The sequence below is a fragment of the Passer domesticus genome, chromosome 1, assembly GCF_036417665.1.
Source record: "Passer domesticus isolate bPasDom1 chromosome 1, bPasDom1.hap1, whole genome shotgun sequence".
In the NCBI taxonomy this organism is placed as follows: Eukaryota; Metazoa; Chordata; class Aves; order Passeriformes; family Passeridae; genus Passer; species Passer domesticus.
Genome location: NC_087474.1, coordinates 160667833 through 160683956, shown reverse-complemented (window position 1 = coordinate 160683956; position 16124 = coordinate 160667833). Strand labels below are relative to the sequence as shown.

The window sequence follows — 16124 nt, the reverse complement described above, 5'->3', positions numbered from 1 at the left end:
CAACCCAAACCCTTTTTTTCCATAATTTCGCCGTGGAGTGAGGTGGAAGCGTGGACGCAGCTGGATCTGACTCACGCCAACATCAGCGTGAGGTTTCTTCTTGCCAAACCTCAGTGTCTCGTGGAGGATGCAGGACGGACGTGGAATTAGCTGGCCATGGAGAAGGAGCTTCAGTGTCCATCCCTGGCTCTGTGGGTGGGATCAGCCAGGGAATCCTGTAAAATATCAGGTGGGAACAACACCGAGACCCCCGGGAGTGGGATTTTGGAGCTGGGAAAGGTCTGGAAGGGCTGGGCACATGCTGGGACAGGGGATGGACACTTCCAGGGGAAAGAGGAACAAGGTGACATCTTTAAATACACAAATTTCCAGGTCTCAGCCAGGAGAAAAGGAATGAAAAACTCACATTCTATTGCTCCTCGACACTGGCGCTACCCAGGGCTTTGGCGGGAGGGATGTGGGAATTCCTGGCTGGGTCTCCCTTAATTCCACTTTCAAAATTTTAATTTAGAGCGAAGCCATGCCTTTGCCTCACAAAAATCCCCAGGGAAAATCCGCCAGCTGGATGTGGGGGTGGAGGGGGTGCCTTCGAAACCATCCCCCACACGCAGGAAAGCTCTGCTCATTTTTAATCTCGGCTTAAGTGCATTAAAAGTGATTAAAACGTTTTCACATTGAAATCCCTTTTGATGAGCCCCTTTGAGGGGGGACACCTAGGATACCCCATTTCCCTGCACCCCCTTCCTTTCCTGCACCCCTTTCCTTGCTTCTGCACCCCTTCCCATGAATCCCCTTAAAACCCCTGCACCCTCTTTCCTTCTCCTGCACTTGCACCCCCTTCCCTCATCCCTTCCCAAAATCTTCTCCCCTGCGTCCTCTCCTTTCCCTTCCTCCCGGGCACAGACTACATTTCCCGACGAGCCAAGCGGCAGCGCCCGGTGACGGCGGCGGAAGAAGCCGAGCGCAGCCGAACCTTGACCGGGCCGAGACGAACCGAGTCGAGCGAAGCCGAACTCAGCCGAGCCCCCAACGAGCTTGACCCGAGTGACTCCGAATCCAGCCGAGCCCCCACCGAGACGAGAGAAACCGAAGCTGGACGAACCTCCACGAAGCACAGCCGAGCCCAGCCGCGTACAGCCGAACGCAGACGAGCTCCTACCGACTCAACCCGAACTCAGCCGAGACGAGGCAGCTGAACTCAGCCGAGCGGATCCGAGCGCGCCCGAGTGGCCCCGAATCCAGCCGAGGGTGAGACGCTCCCCTCACCCCATTAAGGGAAATTTGGGGGGACAGGAGCCCCTCAAGCTGGTGAGGAGGAGAGGCGGTGGGTCCCCAAAGTGGGGGGACAGGACGGTGGGGAAGGCAGGGAGGCGGGAGGTTGTGGTTTGGGAGGGGGGACGCGCTGCGGGACGGGAGGGGGTGAGGGGAAATGGGGGTGCAGGAGAGGGATTTGGGGTGCAGGGGAGGTTGGGGGGGTTAGCACTGGGTTCAGGACTGGGATTTGGGGTGCAGTGCTGGGGTCTGAGGGGCAGGGGAGGCGTGGGATGCAACCCGGGGTGCGGAGCTGGGATTTGGGGTGCAGGGAAGGTTTAGGTTGCAAACACAGGATTTGGGGCGCGGGGGGGAAAATTTGGGGGTTCAGGGGGAGATCTGGGGTGCAGAGGGAGATTTGAGGCACAGAAGGAGACCTGGGGTGCAGGTGGAGATTTGGGGTGCAGACTCGGGGTTCAGGAGTAGATCTGGGGTGCATCCCCCGAGGTGCAGGGCGAAGATTTGGGGTGAGGGAGGCGATCTGGGGGTGGAAAAGGAGATTTTGGGGCGCACACCTGGAGCTGCAGGTGCCCCTCCCTTTCCAGAGGCCGCGCACTGCCACGTGGCACTTCAGGCCCAGGTGGCCTCCAGCTCCAGTTCCACCCACACACGCCCCTTTTTGCCCGGAAACGCAGAAATTCCCCCCAAAAACGCCAGTCCTGCTTCCCTGGGGCGCGGGCGACGCTCGTGGCTGCCCGCACCGGGGTGGGCCACGCCGAGGTGATCCCAGCTTGTCCCCCCGGCTCCTCCCTGCAGGGATTTGGCCATGACGGAGGTGACCAAGCGCGTCCTGGTGACCGGCGGCACCGGCCTGGTGGGCAGAGCCATCCAGAGGGTGGTGGCCGAAGGAGAGGGGCGGCCGGACGAGGAGTGGATCTTCGTGTCCTCCCGGGACGCCGACTTGACGTGAGTTGGGGATTTCCCCTCAGAAACCCCGGGATTTGCTCTGTCGACCCCAAAAAAACCCCATCCCTGCACTTGGTTTTTCCTTGGAAACACCCCAGTCTGCTCTGGTGACCCAAAATTTCCCCATCCATGGATTTGGGTTTTCCTTGGAAACACCCCAGTCTGCTCTGGTGACCCAGAATTTCCCATCCATGGATTTGGGTTTTCCTTGGAAACCTCAGAATTTGCTCTGACCACCCCAAAAAACCCCATCCCTGCACTTGGTTTTTCCTTGGAAACACCCCAATTTGCTTGGATGACCCAAAATTTCCTATCCCCGGATTTGGTTTTTCCTTGGAAACACCTCAATCTGCTCTGGTGACCCCAAAATTTCCCATCCCAGAATTGGGTTTTTCCTTGGAAACACCCCAATCTGCTCTGAGGACCCAAAATTTCCTGTCCCTGCACTTGGTTTTTCCTTGGAAACTCCCCAATCTGCTCTGTCAACCCCAAAAAAACCCCATCCCTGCACTTGGTTTTTCCTTGGAAACACCCCAATCTGCTCTGATGACCCCAAAATTTCCTGTCCCTGGATTTGGTTTTTCCTTGGAAACACCCCAATTTGCCCTGGTGACCCCAAACATTTCCAATCCCTGGATTTGGTTTTTCCTTGGAAACACCTCAGTCTGCTCTGGTGACCCCAAAATTTCCCATCTCAGGATTTTACTTTTCCTTGGAAATGCCTCAGTTTGCTCTGTCAACCCCACCAAATCCCAGATTTTCCCATTCCAGTGTTTGATTTTTCCTTGGAAACAACTCAGTCTTCTCTTTTGACCCTGAAAAACCCCAAAATTTCCCATCCCAGAATCTGGTTTTCCCTCAAAAAGACCCCAGTCTGCTCTGTTGACCCCACTAAATCCCAAATTTTCCCGTTCCAGTATTTGATTTTTTCTTGGAAACAATCCAATCTGTACTGTTGACCCTGACAAACCCCAACATTTTCCATCCCAGAATTTGGTTGTCCCTTGGAAACACCCCAGTCTGCTCTGTTGACCTCACCCAATCCCAAATTTTCCCATCCCAGGACTGGGTTTTTCCTTGGAATCGCCCCTCTGGTGACCCAAACATTTCCTATCCCTGGATTTGGGTTTTCCTTTGAAACATGCCAGTCTGCACTGTTGACTCCACTGAATCCCAAATTTTTCCATCCCAGCATTGAGTTTTTCCTCAGAAACACCCCAATGTCCTCTGTTGACCCCACTGAATCCCATATTTCCCCATTCCAGGATTGGGATTTTCCTTGGAAACAACCCAGTCTCTTCTGCTGGCCCCGACAAACCCCAAAATTTCCCATCCCAGAATTTGGTTTTCCCAGTCTGCTATGTTGACCTCACTAAACCCCAAATTTTCCCATCCAAGGATGGGTTTTTCCTTGGAATGGCCCCAATCTGCTCTGGTGACCCCACTGAACCCCAAATTTTCCCATCCCAGGATTGGGATTTTCCTTGGAAACAGCCCTATTTGCTCTGTTGGCCCTGACAAACCCCAAAATTTTCCATCCCAGAATTTGGTTTTCCCTTGGAAACACCCCAGTCTGCTCTGTTGACCTCACAAAACTCCAAATTTTCCATCTCAAGATTGGGTTTTTCCTTAGAAACTCCCCAATCTGCCCCCACCAAACCCCAACATTTCCTCTCTGAGGATTGGGTTTTTCCTCAGAAACACCTCAGTTCGCTCTGCTGACCCCACTGAATCCCAAAATTTCCCATTGCAGGAGCAGCTCTGAGACCAAAGCCCTGTTTGAGAGGCACAAGCCCACCCACGTCATCCACCTGGCCGCCATGGTCGGAGGCCTCTTCAAAAACATCCGCTCCAACCTGGATTTTTGGGTGAGCACCCACGGAATTGGCACTGCCGGGATCCCCGCGGGTGCTCCGCTCCCCAAATTGGGATCTGGGCACACAGGGGTGTGGCTTGCTCTGCTCCCAGAGCCAAACCAGAGCTCCGGTGCTTTCTGGAGTTATTAATGAGTTGTTTGTGAAGGGATTTGGGGATTCCCAACTCCACCATCCTGACAAATGTCCCTTTTCCCAGAGGACAAACATCCACATCAACGACAACGTGCTGCACTCTGCCCACGAGCTGGGAGTGCAGAAGGTGGTCTCCTGCCTCTCCACCTGCATCTTCCCAGACAAGACCACCTATCCCATCGACGAGACCATGGTGAGAGAATACCCATTCCCACACAAAATCCAGGGAAAGTCCCTGCCCTGCTCAGTTTATCCGCTCTGATATTCCCAGATCCACAACGGGCCACCTCACAGCTCCAACTTTGGCTACTCCTACGCCAAGAGGATGATTGATGTCCAAAACAGGTGAGCACAGCCATTGGTTTTCCAGGCAAGGGGAATCCAGTGGGAATTCCAGGTGGAAGTTGGGGAGATACCTGGGCTCAGCAGGTGAAGGTGCTGCTGGCCGGGGTTTTTTGGGGGCACATCAGAGTTGGAGGAAGGGGTTTGACAGCCCACCCACCATCCCTTCCCTGCTGTCTTCCAGGGGATATTCCGAGCAGCACGGCCGACGCTTCACCGCCGTCATTCCCACCAACGTCTTCGGGCCGCACGACAACTTCAACATCGAGGATGGCCACGTCCTGCCAGGGCTCATCCACAAGGTCTACCTGGCCAAACGTGAGGGTGGCAGGACTTCCAGGGATTTTCTGGGGAGAAATGAGGGGGTTTTGTGTCTCCCACCTGCTCTGTGGGGTGGTTAGAGGTGGCTCTGGTGGTCATGGCTCCTTCCTCCCTCAGAGTCCGGCTCCGCTCTGACCGTCTGGGGAACGGGCAAGCCCAGGAGACAGTTCATCTATTCCCTGGTAGGTGTGGCCTTGGGAAGCAGGGAATGGGGCTGGAGGACCCACTGGCAGGACCCCAGAGGGGTCATCCCCACTCTGGGACATCCCCAGAGATGTGTTCCCTTGGGATGGGAGGGTTGGGAGACATCACTGACCTCTCCAAGAGTTTGCTCTTCCACAGGACCTGGCACGACTTTTCCTTTGGGTGCTGCGGGAATACGACGAGGTGGAACCAATCATTTTGTCAGGTAATTCCTGGCTGTCCCCCAGGAGTCTCCTCTCCATGAGGGAACAGCCATGATCCTTCCCTTCTCCACAGTGGGAGAAGAAGATGAAGTCTCCATCCAGGAAGCGGCAGAGGCCATCGCGGAGGCCATGGAATTCAGGGGAGAGCTCATTGTATCCTTCACAAAAGTCTAAGCCCCTCTTCCCACCAGCTCCCCTGGGAGATTCCGTGATCCAGAGGGTCCTTCCCACCCAAGGAGCAAGAGCAAGATGTGTTTTTCCTCCTTGATCCTTCCCATCCCAGTTTGACACCACCAAGTCCGACGGGCAGTTCAAGAAGACGGCCAGCAATGCCAAGCTCCGGCGGTACCTGCCCGGATTCCAGTTCACACCTTTCAGGAAAGGTGGGATGGGGGAGCCTCCAGGAGACACCGGGGGTCCTGCCCCGTGCCATCAGCCTTGGAGGCATCAAGGGGGTCCATCCTTTCTGGATGAGGAATGAGGGTGGTGAAACGCTGGCACGTGTTGCCCAGGGAGGTGGTGGTTTCTCCATCCCTGGAAATATCCAGGGTCAGGTTGGATGGGGCATGGAGCAATCTGGTCTCTTGGGAGGTGTCTCCTTGCGTGGTGGTTGGATGAGAAGACCTAAAAAAAGTCCCTTCCAACCCAACCTATCCCATGATTCTCTGACCAAAATCCATTCCCAATCCCAAAATCTGTCCCATGATTCTCTGACCAAAATCCATTCCCAATCCCCAGACCCATCCCATGATTCTGTGATCAAAATCCTTTCCCTGTCCCCAAACCCATCCCATGATTCTCTGAGCAAAATCACTTCCCAATCTCAAAAGCTGTTCCAAGATTCTGTGACCAAAATCCGTTCCCAATCCCCAAACCCATCCCGTGATTCTCTGACCAAGATCCATTCCCAATCCCAAAATCAATCCCATGATTCTCTGGCCAAAATCCATTTCCAATCCCCAAACCCATCCTGTGATTCTCTGACCAAAATCAATTCCCAATCCCCAAACCCATCCCGTGATTCTCTGACCAAAATCCCTTCCCAGTCCCCAAACCCATCCAATGATTCTCTGACCAAAATCCCTTCCCAGTCCCCAAACCCATCCAATGATTCTCTGACCAAAATCCATTCCCAATCCCCAAACCCATCCAATGATTGTCTGACCAAAATCAATTCCCAATCCCAAAACCTGTCCGATGATTCTGTGACCAAAATCAGCTCCCAATCTCAAAACCTCTCCCATGTTTCTCTGACCAAAATCCATTCCCAATCCCCAAACCCATTCCGTGATTCTCTGACCAAAATTTGTTCCCAGAATCCATTCCCAATCCCCAAACCCATCCCATCTTCTCCCTCCCCAGCCGTGAAGGAAACCTGTGCCTGGTTCACCGCCAACTATGCCAACGCCAGGAAGTGACGGCACCGGGACCGCCTGGCACCGGGATCATCCTCTTCAACTCAGGGTTGTCCTTTGCTGGGGCAGAGGACGGGGCTGGGGGGGTGACAGTGACATTTCCAAAGTAAAAATGGGAGCCTGGGGAGCAGCTCCCACATTCCTGCCCCACTGCTGGGAGCGGCGCAGGACGCCCAGGGCAGGGGGAAGGAAAGTTGGGGCATCCCAAAAAGATCCCAAATCAAGTGGTAGGAGCCAGCTGGAGCCGTGGCTGTGTCCAAGTGGGTGGTGGGTCTGAGCTGTTAATGAGCTACACTAATTACCTGCAATTAGGTGTAATAAAGGGAAGGTAATCAGGAATCCAGGGCGTGGAAATGGCAGCAGGGAATTTGCTGCTGTTCTTGGCACATGGGGATGATCCCACAGCCCCCTATCTCAGGATAGGAATGGGAAAGACTCCAGCTGTAAACGTGGCATTTATTAAAATATATGCAAATAGCATAAAACTGGTGGGATAATAAACATCTGCCCTGTGCCCACATCCAGTGGCATCCTTAGGCTCCATGTTCTCCACCAGGATATGGAATAGCCATAAAAAGGGTTAAAAACCCCTCAGGGAGGGGTAGAGGGTCAAAAACGGGGGGATGAATCCATGGCCGAGCTACTGCCGGTGGTGTGGATGTGGCAGAATTCCAGCCCGGGAATCGCCTTCTTCCGGCACCGCTGCCCAGCCCTGGTGAGCCCCTGGCACGGGGACCTGCAGAGGAGACACCCATCAGCACCCCAGGAAGCCACCAGCAGCGGGGTGTCCCCCTGAGGTGACACCAAGCCATGGAGAAGGGACATTCTGGGTGGTTGGTGCTCACATGTTGGCCCTCGGGCTGCGGGGTTTGGGCTCCCAGAGCTTCCCAGCATCCATGGCCGGCTCCGGTGTCACCTGGTTTGGGAAGAAGGGGGTTCCTGCAGATGTCCCTTGTCCCCTGGGGTGCCTTGGCCATCCTTCAGGACACCCTTTTCCACCCCAAATTCCTCCCTGTGTGTCACGTGCCCAGACCTGTCTGTCTCCCAAGGGGTTGTCCCACAGCCAGAGGTGCCACCATGAGGACACCCCAACCTTGCAGGACCTGGCCCTCAGGGAGACCCAGCTGGCCCCCCAGAGCAGGTTTTGGGGGACAACACCAACATGGGGACACCCCACCCAGCACCTTACCTCACACGGGCTCGGTGTTGTCCTCTGGCCACCAGGGTTGGGTGACGCCTGCCCTCTGAATTTGGGAATGTCCCCGGCCACCTCTTGGGGCTGCTCCAGGTGCGAGGGCTCTGCAAGAACATGGCAGGGGTGGAGATGCCCTCCCAGAGCTCCTGTCCCCAGGTGGAGGACGGGGACACTCTGGGGTGGTGGCACATGCCCTGGCAGAGCTTGGGGACACTCTGGGATAACACACATCCCAGCACAAGATGGGGTTTGGATCTGTGTCCTACAGCCACCACACCTCCCACCTTGTGGGCACCTCTCACTTTGCAGGCAGCTCATCTCCATCCTGTCCAGCTCCTCTTGCAGCAGCTCCATGTCGCATTCCCTGTGTGGGAAGAAGGAAAACCGGACTCCTGTCGCCTTGGTGGCTTCTGTGTCACCACCACAAGGGAGACATGCACCTCTCCACACCCCTCCCTGAGCAGAAATAAGTCAGGGAGGTGGGAAGAGGTGTCCAAAAGCCACAGGAAAGCCATCGGGATAGGTTCTGTCCTTTCCTGGAGATGGCACCAGGATGGGACACCCAGGGATGTGACACTGAGCAGGAACAGGACATGGAGATGGGATGAGATGCCCCAAAGCTGTAGGAAAGCCATCCAAGATGTGTCCTGTCCTTCCCTGGAGATATCTACCAGATGTCTGCAGGGTGGAACATCCAGGATGGGAAATTCAGGATGAGGCACCAAGGATGGGGCATCCAGGATGGAATATCTGAACAGAAATGGAAGGAGTTGGGATGAGGTGTCCAAAAGGGAAGCCAGAAAGAATGTGTCCTGTCCCCTGGAGACCTCTGCCAGATGTCTGCAGGGTGGAACATCCAGGATGGGAAATCTAGGATGAGGCACCAAGGATGGGGCATCCAGGATGGAATATCTGAACAGAAATGGAAGGAGTTGGGATGAGGTGTCCCAAAGGGAAGCCACCAAGATGCGTCCTGTCCCTTCCTGAGACTCCAGGGTGGAAAATCCAGGCTGGAAGATCCAGGCTGGAAGATCCAGCAGCTCCCAAGGGTTCCATGCCACCTCCTCAACCATCTCCTACCTCTCCGGGGTGGAGGTGAGCCGGTACCGAGCCTTTTCCCGGGGAACCACCGGCCGGATCCTTCCGGCACCACGGCAGGCGGATGCCACCCAATGCCCTGTGGGAAAACCAGAGGCTGGGAGAAGCCAGAGCCCTCCCCACAGGGTGGTGTGTCCCCAACCGCTGTCCCCACATTGTCCCAACCTGCTGCAGCAAGGACCAGGAGAGTGGAGATGGCTGGAACGCCGAGGGCACGGGAAGCGAGGAAGAGGAGGAGAAGGATGGGCTGGAATGGCGCCGGCACCAGCGGGAGAACCAGGAGCGCCAAGTATGAGCCGTGTGGGATGCAGGAGGAGGTGACACTTTGGCTCTGACCTGTGGGACAGGAGGAAGAGCCCGGTGTTGGCACCCACCAGCTCCCATGGATCCTCCAGGCCCCGTTCCCGCTCACCGTCCGGGGCAGGGATGGATTTGAGGTGCTCCAGGTGCTTTTCCAGCCGGCTTCGTGCATCTTCCAAGGCTGTCAGCATCAGCTCCAGGCTCTGGTTGACCCTCTGCAGCTTCTCCATCACCTCCTGAAGGAGCAGGATGCTCTCTGCATACGGAAAACATGGAAACAGCAGTGGGAAGATGCACCCTGCTGTGAAAAAACCTGGGAATGGGATTCCCTGTGTTCCCACCTGGCTGGGGATGAACACCCCGAGGTCTTTCCTGCTCCTGATGGAAGCTGGATGGGACAACCTGGTGTCCAGCCCGGAGCTCTGCAGCCCCACGGCTGCTCAGGTCCCCTGTGGGGTGGGAAGAGAGGTTGGATCAGTCCCAAAGTGGGATATGGGAGTGCTGCAGCACCCCAAGCCTGGCTCGTACCCATCCGGCGGGAGATGTCCTGCACCAGCTGGGCCACGGGGGTCTCCTCCAGTGCTGACCTCATCCAGGTCTCCCAGAGCTCCTCCTGAGGAGGATATTTGGGGGGTGATGATGGGGGAGTGCTGGGTTTCCCCATGGACACCCCAAATGCACCCCTGGGGTGCTCCCAGCACAGGATGGGGGACAGGGGAGGGGGTTTGGGGATGTAAAATATGGAAAAAGGTGTGAGCTCACCCCGGAATTCAGCCTTCACACCCCCCCAAAAAACCATCCCTACACCAAGCAAAGAGGCTGCCCAGGATAGGGGATCCCAGAACCCAAATTTCCCAACCCAGAGGGATTCCCAGAGCCACCCCACAGTAACAGGATGTCCAGGTGTGACACCTCCTGGGATGTGCCTTCATCCTGGAGCCGGCTGTCACTCGTGGTTGTCTCGAGGAGGATTTGTGGGGGGGTCCCCACCTTCTCTGGGAGGGCAGCAAGGCCCAGCCACCCCAAAAACCCAGCAGTGGCACCGAGGAGCAGCACAGCCCAGGAGCTCTGGAGCAGCATGATGGGAACGGAGGGGCTCCTATGGGGAAAAAAAAAAAGTGGGAAAAAAACCCCTTATTCATGTACAAATTACAGAGCAACCCCCTCCCCAAATTTCAGGGATCCACTAAGTGGAACCTCCCAAAATCCCAGTGATCCCGGTGGGTGAGGAGCACCCTGGAGTGGCAAGCAGCTCCCACATCCACCGACAAATATGGGGACACCCCCTCGGAGAGTCCCCCCCACAAACCCATGGATGCCGTGGGGCCAGGAGAGTGGGAAGCACCTCCCACATCCCCGGACACCCTTGGGGACCTCCCCCACGCCACATTTGGTCCCCCACCCCCGTGGTGGGGACCCCCTCGTGTTTCCCAGGGGTGCCGAGCGCCGCGGGGAAGGTTTGGGAAGGATTTGGGAAAGATTTGGGAATTCCCTCCAGGACCCCCACGCGTGCACCTGCGCGAACCACGTGGCGCCGGCGCCTGCGCAGTTCCCCCTCTTTGCCCCACTCGCCCCGCCCCTTAAAGCGGATCCACCAATAGCAGAGCGGGGTGTGGCTGCCCAAAGCCAATCAGCGCCGGGGGCGTGGTTCTGGGGGCGTGGCCTGGCGCAGCCATGGAGGCGCCCGAGCTGTGGGTCGGGTTCGTGGGCGCCGGGCGCATGGCCGGGGGGCTCGTCCGGGGGCTGCTGCAGGCCGGTACGGGACGGGAAGGTCCGGGGCACACGGGCAGAGGAGGGGACATGGGGACAGTCCTGCTCTGGCGTCCTGTGGCGCGGGGAAGTGCGGGGGGACACGGGGACAGCGCTGCTCTGGACGCTCCCTGCACTCCCTTCCCTGCTGTGCAGTGGAGGGACATGGGGACAGTCGCGTCCTGACCTGTTCCTAAAGGACGCCAGCCTGCCCCCGCGTCCCTGTCCTCCAGCGCAGGGACGTGGGGACAACTCTGTCCTGGCTCATTCCCAAGGTCCCAGCCCTTTCCCGGGTCCCTGTGCTCCATTGGAGGGACATGGGGACATCCCTGCTTTGGCCTGTTCCCAAGGTCCCAGCCCTTCCCTGGGTTCCTGTCCTGCGCTGGAAGGACATGGGGACAGCCCTGTCCTGCTGCTCCTCCCTGGTGTCCCCAGCCCCCTTTGGGATCGTGCTGGGATTATAGGAATCACATCCCGGTGGAAATTGGGGTGTCTGGGCTGTCCCCCCAACCCTGGGGACACTCTGTCCACTTGCCCCATTCCCTGTGTCCCCCCAGGGAAGGTTCCAGCCAGCAACGTCCTGGCCAGCGCTCCCTCGGACAAAAACCTGGATGCTTGGAGGGTGAGTGGGGCCAAGGGGGTGGGAGATTTTGGGGTGTCCCTCATGTGGGGTCAGAGCACCCTTTCCCCCACACTGGGGTTTGGCTCATCCTTCCCAGATCTGGGTGAGATCCAGGCAGAGCCTCGGTGGCTTTGTGACCACAGCAGGTCCCCAGGCCATGTCCCTGCTTTTGGATGTGTTGTTACCGTGGGGATGCTGTTTTTGGGATGCTGTTTTTGGGGGTTCCAGCCTGTGAACTCTGTCCCTGTCCCTGGGCAGAAGTTGGGCTGCAGGACCACGCACTGCAACCTGGAAGTGGTGCACAGGAGCACCCTGGTCTTCCTGGCCACCAAACCCCACATCCTGCCGGCTGTCCTGGAGGAGATCCGTCCTGCCGTGGGGTCCCACCACATCGTTGTGTCCCTGGTGGCCGGCGTCACCATCCAGACACTGCAGCGGGTGAGACTCCTCCTTCTCCTTTTCCTTCTCCTTCTTTTGTCCTTCTCTCCTTCTCCTCCTTCTCCTTCTTTTCTCCTTCTCTCCTGCTCCTCCTTCTCTCCTGCTTCTCCTTTTCTCCTCCTCATTCTCCTTTTCCTTCTCCTTTTCTCGTCTCCTGTTCCTCCTTCTGCTTCTCCTTTTCTCCTTCTCCTCCTTCTTCTTTTCTCCTTTTGCTTCTGTTTCCCCTTCCTCTTCTCCTTCTCCTTTTCCTTCTTCTTCTTTTCTCTTTCTCTCCTGCTCCTCCTTTTCTCCTTCGTCTCCTCTCCTTTTGCTTCTGTTTCCCCTTCCTCTCCTCCTTCTTCTCTCCTTCTCTTCCTCCTCATACACCTCCTAATTCTCCTTTTTCCTTGTCCTCATCCTGGTCCTCCTTCTCCTTCTTCTCCTCCTCCTCCTCTCCTTTCTTCTTGCTCTTTCTCCTTCTTCTCCTTCTTCTCCTCCTCCTCTTCCTCCTCATCCACCTCCTCCTCCTTTTTCGTTGTCCTTCTCCTTCTCTCCTTTCTTTTTCCTCTTCCTCTTTCTTCTCTTTCTTCTTCTCCTTCTTCTCCTCCTTCTCTTCCTCCTCATCCACCTCCTAATTCTCTCCTCCTTTTTCCTTGTCCTCATCCTGATCCTCCTTCTCCTCCTCCTCTTCCTCTCCTTTCTTTTTGCTCTTTCTCCTTGTCCTCCTTCTTCCCCTCTTCCTCCTCATCCACCTCCTCCTCCCTTTTCGTTGTCCTCCTCCTTCCCTTCTCCTTCTCCTTCTCCTTCTCCTTCTCCTTCTCCTTCTCCTTCTCCTCTCCTTTCTTTTTCCTCTTCCTCTTTCTTCTCTTCCTTCTTCTTCTTCTTCTCCTTCTTCTCCTCCTCCTATTCCTCCTCATCTACATCCTCCTCCTTCTCTCCTCCTTTTTCGTTCTTCTCCTTCTCCTCCTCCTCCTCATCCACCTCCTCCTTCTCTCCTCCTTTTTCCTTGTCCTCCTTCTCCTCTTCTTTCTTTTCCCTCTTCCTCTTCCTCCTCCTCTTTCTTCTCCTTCTTTTTCCTCTCCTCCTCTCCCTCCTTATCCACTTCATCGTCCATCTCTCCTCCTTTTTCCTTGTCCTCCTCCTCCTCTTCCTTCTCCTCCTTTTTCTCATCCTCCTCTTCCTCCTCATCCACCTCCTCCTCCTTTTTCCTTTCCTCATCCTCTTTCTCCTCCTTTCTCTCTTCCTTCTTTTTCATCTCTCATTCTCCTCTTCCTCCTCTCCTCCTCCTCTCCTTTCTCCTCCATTTGCACCCAGGTCCCCATCCGAGAGCCCCTCCAGCTCCCTCCCTGCTTTCCTCACTTCTCCTCCAGCCTGAGGGGTGACACCCACCGGCGTCTCCACTCACCCTTGGGTTCTTCCCAGGGCTGGCACCCCTTCTCCCATCCCCATCTTTCCCCAGCTCCTCCCGCCCTGGACCAAAGTGCTGCGCATCATGCCCAACCTGCCCTGCGTGGTGCAGGCGGGGGCCATGGTTTTCTCCCGGGGCACCAACGCGGGTGACGAGGAAGCCGCGCTCCTCAAGAGCCTCCTGTCCTCCTGCGGCCTCTGCGAGGAGGTCCCCGAGTCCTACATCGACATCCACACCGGGCTCAGCGGCAGCGGCGTGGCCTACGTAAGCCAGGGGGTGCTCTCCTGGGATTTGGGGTGCCCCGCTGTGCTCCAGGCTCACCCCTGGGTGCTCCCCTCTTCCCAGGTGTACCTGTTTGCCGAGGCGCTGGCCGAGGGCGCGGTGAAGATGGGAATGCCGGGCGCCTTGGCCAGCAGGATCGCGGCGCAGACGCTGCTGGTGAGTCCTTGGCACACGCTGGCATCGCCCCCCTTCCCTCCTGCCCCACAACATCCATCGGGATGAGGTGCTGGATGCTGCTCTGCCTCAGTTTCCCCTTTTGGAAGCAGAAATGAAGCCACCAGAAGGGTGAAGGGGATGGCGGTGGGACAGTCCCTCTATGGTTTGTTTGAGTGTCCCAAGACGAGGGAAGAGATGAGAATCCTAACTGCATGTTTCAGAAGGCTGATTTATTATATTATATTAAAATACTATATTAAAACTATACCAAAAAGAATTGAAAGGATCCATTAAAATACTATATTAAGACTATACCAAAAATAATTGAAAGGTTCCATTAAAATACTATATTAAAACTATATAAAAAAGAATCGAGAGAAAGGATCCATTAAAATACTATATTAAAACTATACCAAAAAGAATCGAGAGAAAGGATTCATTAAAATACTGTATTAAAACTATACCAAAAAGAATAGAAAGGATCCATTAAAATACTATATTAAGACTATACCAAAAAGAATAGAGAGAAAGGATCTATTAAAATACTATATTAAAACTATACCAAAAAAGAATATAAAGGATCCATTAAAATACTATATTAAAACTATACCAGAAAGAATCGAGAGAAAGGATCCATTAAAATACTATATTAAAACTATACCAGAAAGAATATAAAGGATCCATTAAAATACTATATTAAAACTATACCAAAAAGAATAGAAAGGATCCATTAAAAGACTATATTAAAACTATACCAAAAAGAATCAAAAGGATTAATTAAAATACTATATTAAAACTATACCAAAAAGAATAGAGAGAAAGGATTCATTAAAATACTGTATTAAAACTATACCAAAAAGAATAGAAAGGATCCATTAAAATACTATATTATAACTATACCAAAAAGAATCGAGAGAAAGGATCCATCAGAAAACTGGAAAGGAATAGAAAGGAATGGAATGACGACAAAAGCTGGTGACTCTCAGAGAGTCCAAGTCAGCTGACTGTGATTGGCCATTAATTAGAAACAACCATGGACCAATCACAGATGCACCTTTGCATTCCACAGCAGCAGATAATTATTGTTTTTCTTCTTCTCTGAGAAGAAAAAAACCAGGAGAAAGGATTCCAGGAGAAGAAGGGAAGGAGAAGGGAAACCAGGAGAAGAAAACCAGGAGAAGAAAAAAATCAGGAGAAAAAAACCCCGGCAAAGGGATTTTTCAGAAAATATCACGGCGACATTCCCTCGCCATGAGGGTGGTTGAGATGGTGACGCCATCCAACCACGGAAAGGGGAATTTGGGAAGTCCCAGATCTGACTTTCTTGGTGTGCTGGTGTCCCACAGGGTGCAGCCAAGATGCTGCTGGAGACGGGGGAGCACCCGGCCAAGCTGCGGGGGGACGTCTGCACGCCCGGGGGCACCACGATCTACGCCCTGCACCAGCTGGAGAAGGGAGCGCTCCGGGCCACCGTCATGGATGCCGTGGAGGCGGCCACCAACCGGGCGTGTGACATGGCCAAGGACTAATGCACAAACCCCTTCTGGGGCAGGAGGGGCGGTGGGGACCAAAGCGAGCTCCTCGGAGGAGCGGGATCCTGGCATCTTCGGGAGAACGTGGGTGAGGGTGGGAGGTGGTGTGGACACGTGTTACCTCAGCTGGAACCAAATAAACGTGGCCAGAGCAATGGGGGAGTGTGGATTTTTGTGGTTCCTCTGGTCCTGGGGGGCTGTGGAAGCCACCACGGGGTCACTTCCGTGGGGAGGTGACATCCATGATTTCTGGATGCTCGCTGGGGATGGTGCTGGCACCCAGGTCGCCAAGCACGAAGCTGGTGTGGGATGTGTGGCACTGGGGAGAGACTTTTGGGAATGAGGTGACCCCAATTTAACCCTGCTGGGGCTGGGAGAATGGCTGCATCCCTGTGGTCAGAGCCACATCCATGAGGATGCTGCCCACATTCCAGAACTATGGGCACGAGCTCAACCAGCCAAAAAAAACTGCACCATGATCCCTCCCAGGGAATGGGATGGAAGCCCTGATCTGCTCCCATCTCCAGGAATATTGAGGGGGTAGAAACTCAAACTTGCCCATCAGGAGAGGATCTAAGCCTTTCCCATGCCCTAATTAAACTCTGATTGCCTCCCAGCACCTGCACAGATGCAATTAAAGATTATTTGGGATCT

At 55.0% G+C, this 16124-nt stretch overlaps 3 protein-coding genes across 9 annotated transcripts; 2 read left to right on the top strand and 1 right to left on the bottom strand.

The window, feature by feature from the left end:
* The first annotated feature begins 1102 nt into the window (after nucleotides 1–1102).
* On the top strand, nucleotides 1103–7196 carry GFUS (GDP-L-fucose synthase). Of its 3 annotated transcripts, none has more exons than XM_064399563.1 (11): nucleotides 1103–1248; nucleotides 2068–2217; nucleotides 3971–4085; nucleotides 4291–4419; nucleotides 4498–4571; nucleotides 4753–4886; nucleotides 5007–5071; nucleotides 5232–5298; nucleotides 5370–5449; nucleotides 5580–5679; nucleotides 6659–7196. In XM_064399563.1, the coding sequence occupies exons 2-11, from the start codon at nucleotides 2078–2080 to the stop codon at nucleotides 6712–6714; spliced, it is 960 nt and encodes a 319-aa protein (XP_064255633.1). In that variant the 5' UTR covers nucleotides 1103–1248; nucleotides 2068–2077; the 3' UTR covers nucleotides 6715–7196. The 3 variants fall into 3 exon arrangements, with proteins under 3 accessions (XP_064255633.1, XP_064255632.1, XP_064255634.1); XM_064399562.1 differs by having other exon boundaries at nucleotides 1169–1308; XM_064399564.1 differs by having other exon boundaries at nucleotides 1232–1324.
* On the bottom strand, nucleotides 7148–10696 carry LOC135286389 (protein brambleberry-like). Of its 4 annotated transcripts, XM_064399546.1 has the most exons (10): nucleotides 10217–10696; nucleotides 9833–9917; nucleotides 9646–9753; nucleotides 9417–9560; nucleotides 9170–9340; nucleotides 8987–9083; nucleotides 8191–8270; nucleotides 7901–8010; nucleotides 7557–7627; nucleotides 7148–7447 (listed from the first exon to the last, which is right to left on the bottom strand). In XM_064399546.1, exons 1-10 carry the CDS (start codon nucleotides 10382–10384, stop codon nucleotides 7321–7323), a joined length of 1161 nt encoding a protein of 386 aa, XP_064255616.1. In that variant the 5' UTR covers nucleotides 10385–10696; the 3' UTR covers nucleotides 7148–7320. The 4 variants fall into 4 exon arrangements, with proteins under 4 accessions (XP_064255616.1, XP_064255624.1, XP_064255597.1 ...); XM_064399554.1 differs by lacking the exon at nucleotides 7148–7447 and having other exon boundaries at nucleotides 8202–8270; XM_064399527.1 differs by lacking the exons at nucleotides 7148–7447; nucleotides 7557–7627 and having other exon boundaries at nucleotides 7942–8010; nucleotides 8191–8656.
* A 211-nt stretch (nucleotides 10697–10907) lies between these two features.
* PYCR3 (pyrroline-5-carboxylate reductase 3) lies at nucleotides 10908–15627 on the top strand. Of its 2 annotated transcripts, none has more exons than XM_064399566.1 (6): nucleotides 10908–11060; nucleotides 11611–11675; nucleotides 11934–12113; nucleotides 13612–13764; nucleotides 13846–13938; nucleotides 15285–15627. In XM_064399566.1, exons 1-6 carry the CDS (start codon nucleotides 10979–10981, stop codon nucleotides 15465–15467), a joined length of 756 nt encoding a protein of 251 aa, XP_064255636.1. In that variant the 5' UTR covers nucleotides 10908–10978; the 3' UTR covers nucleotides 15468–15627. The 2 variants fall into 2 exon arrangements, with proteins under 2 accessions (XP_064255636.1, XP_064255635.1); XM_064399565.1 differs by having other exon boundaries at nucleotides 10909–11060; nucleotides 13552–13764.
* Nucleotides 15628–16124: the final 497 nt, after the last annotated feature.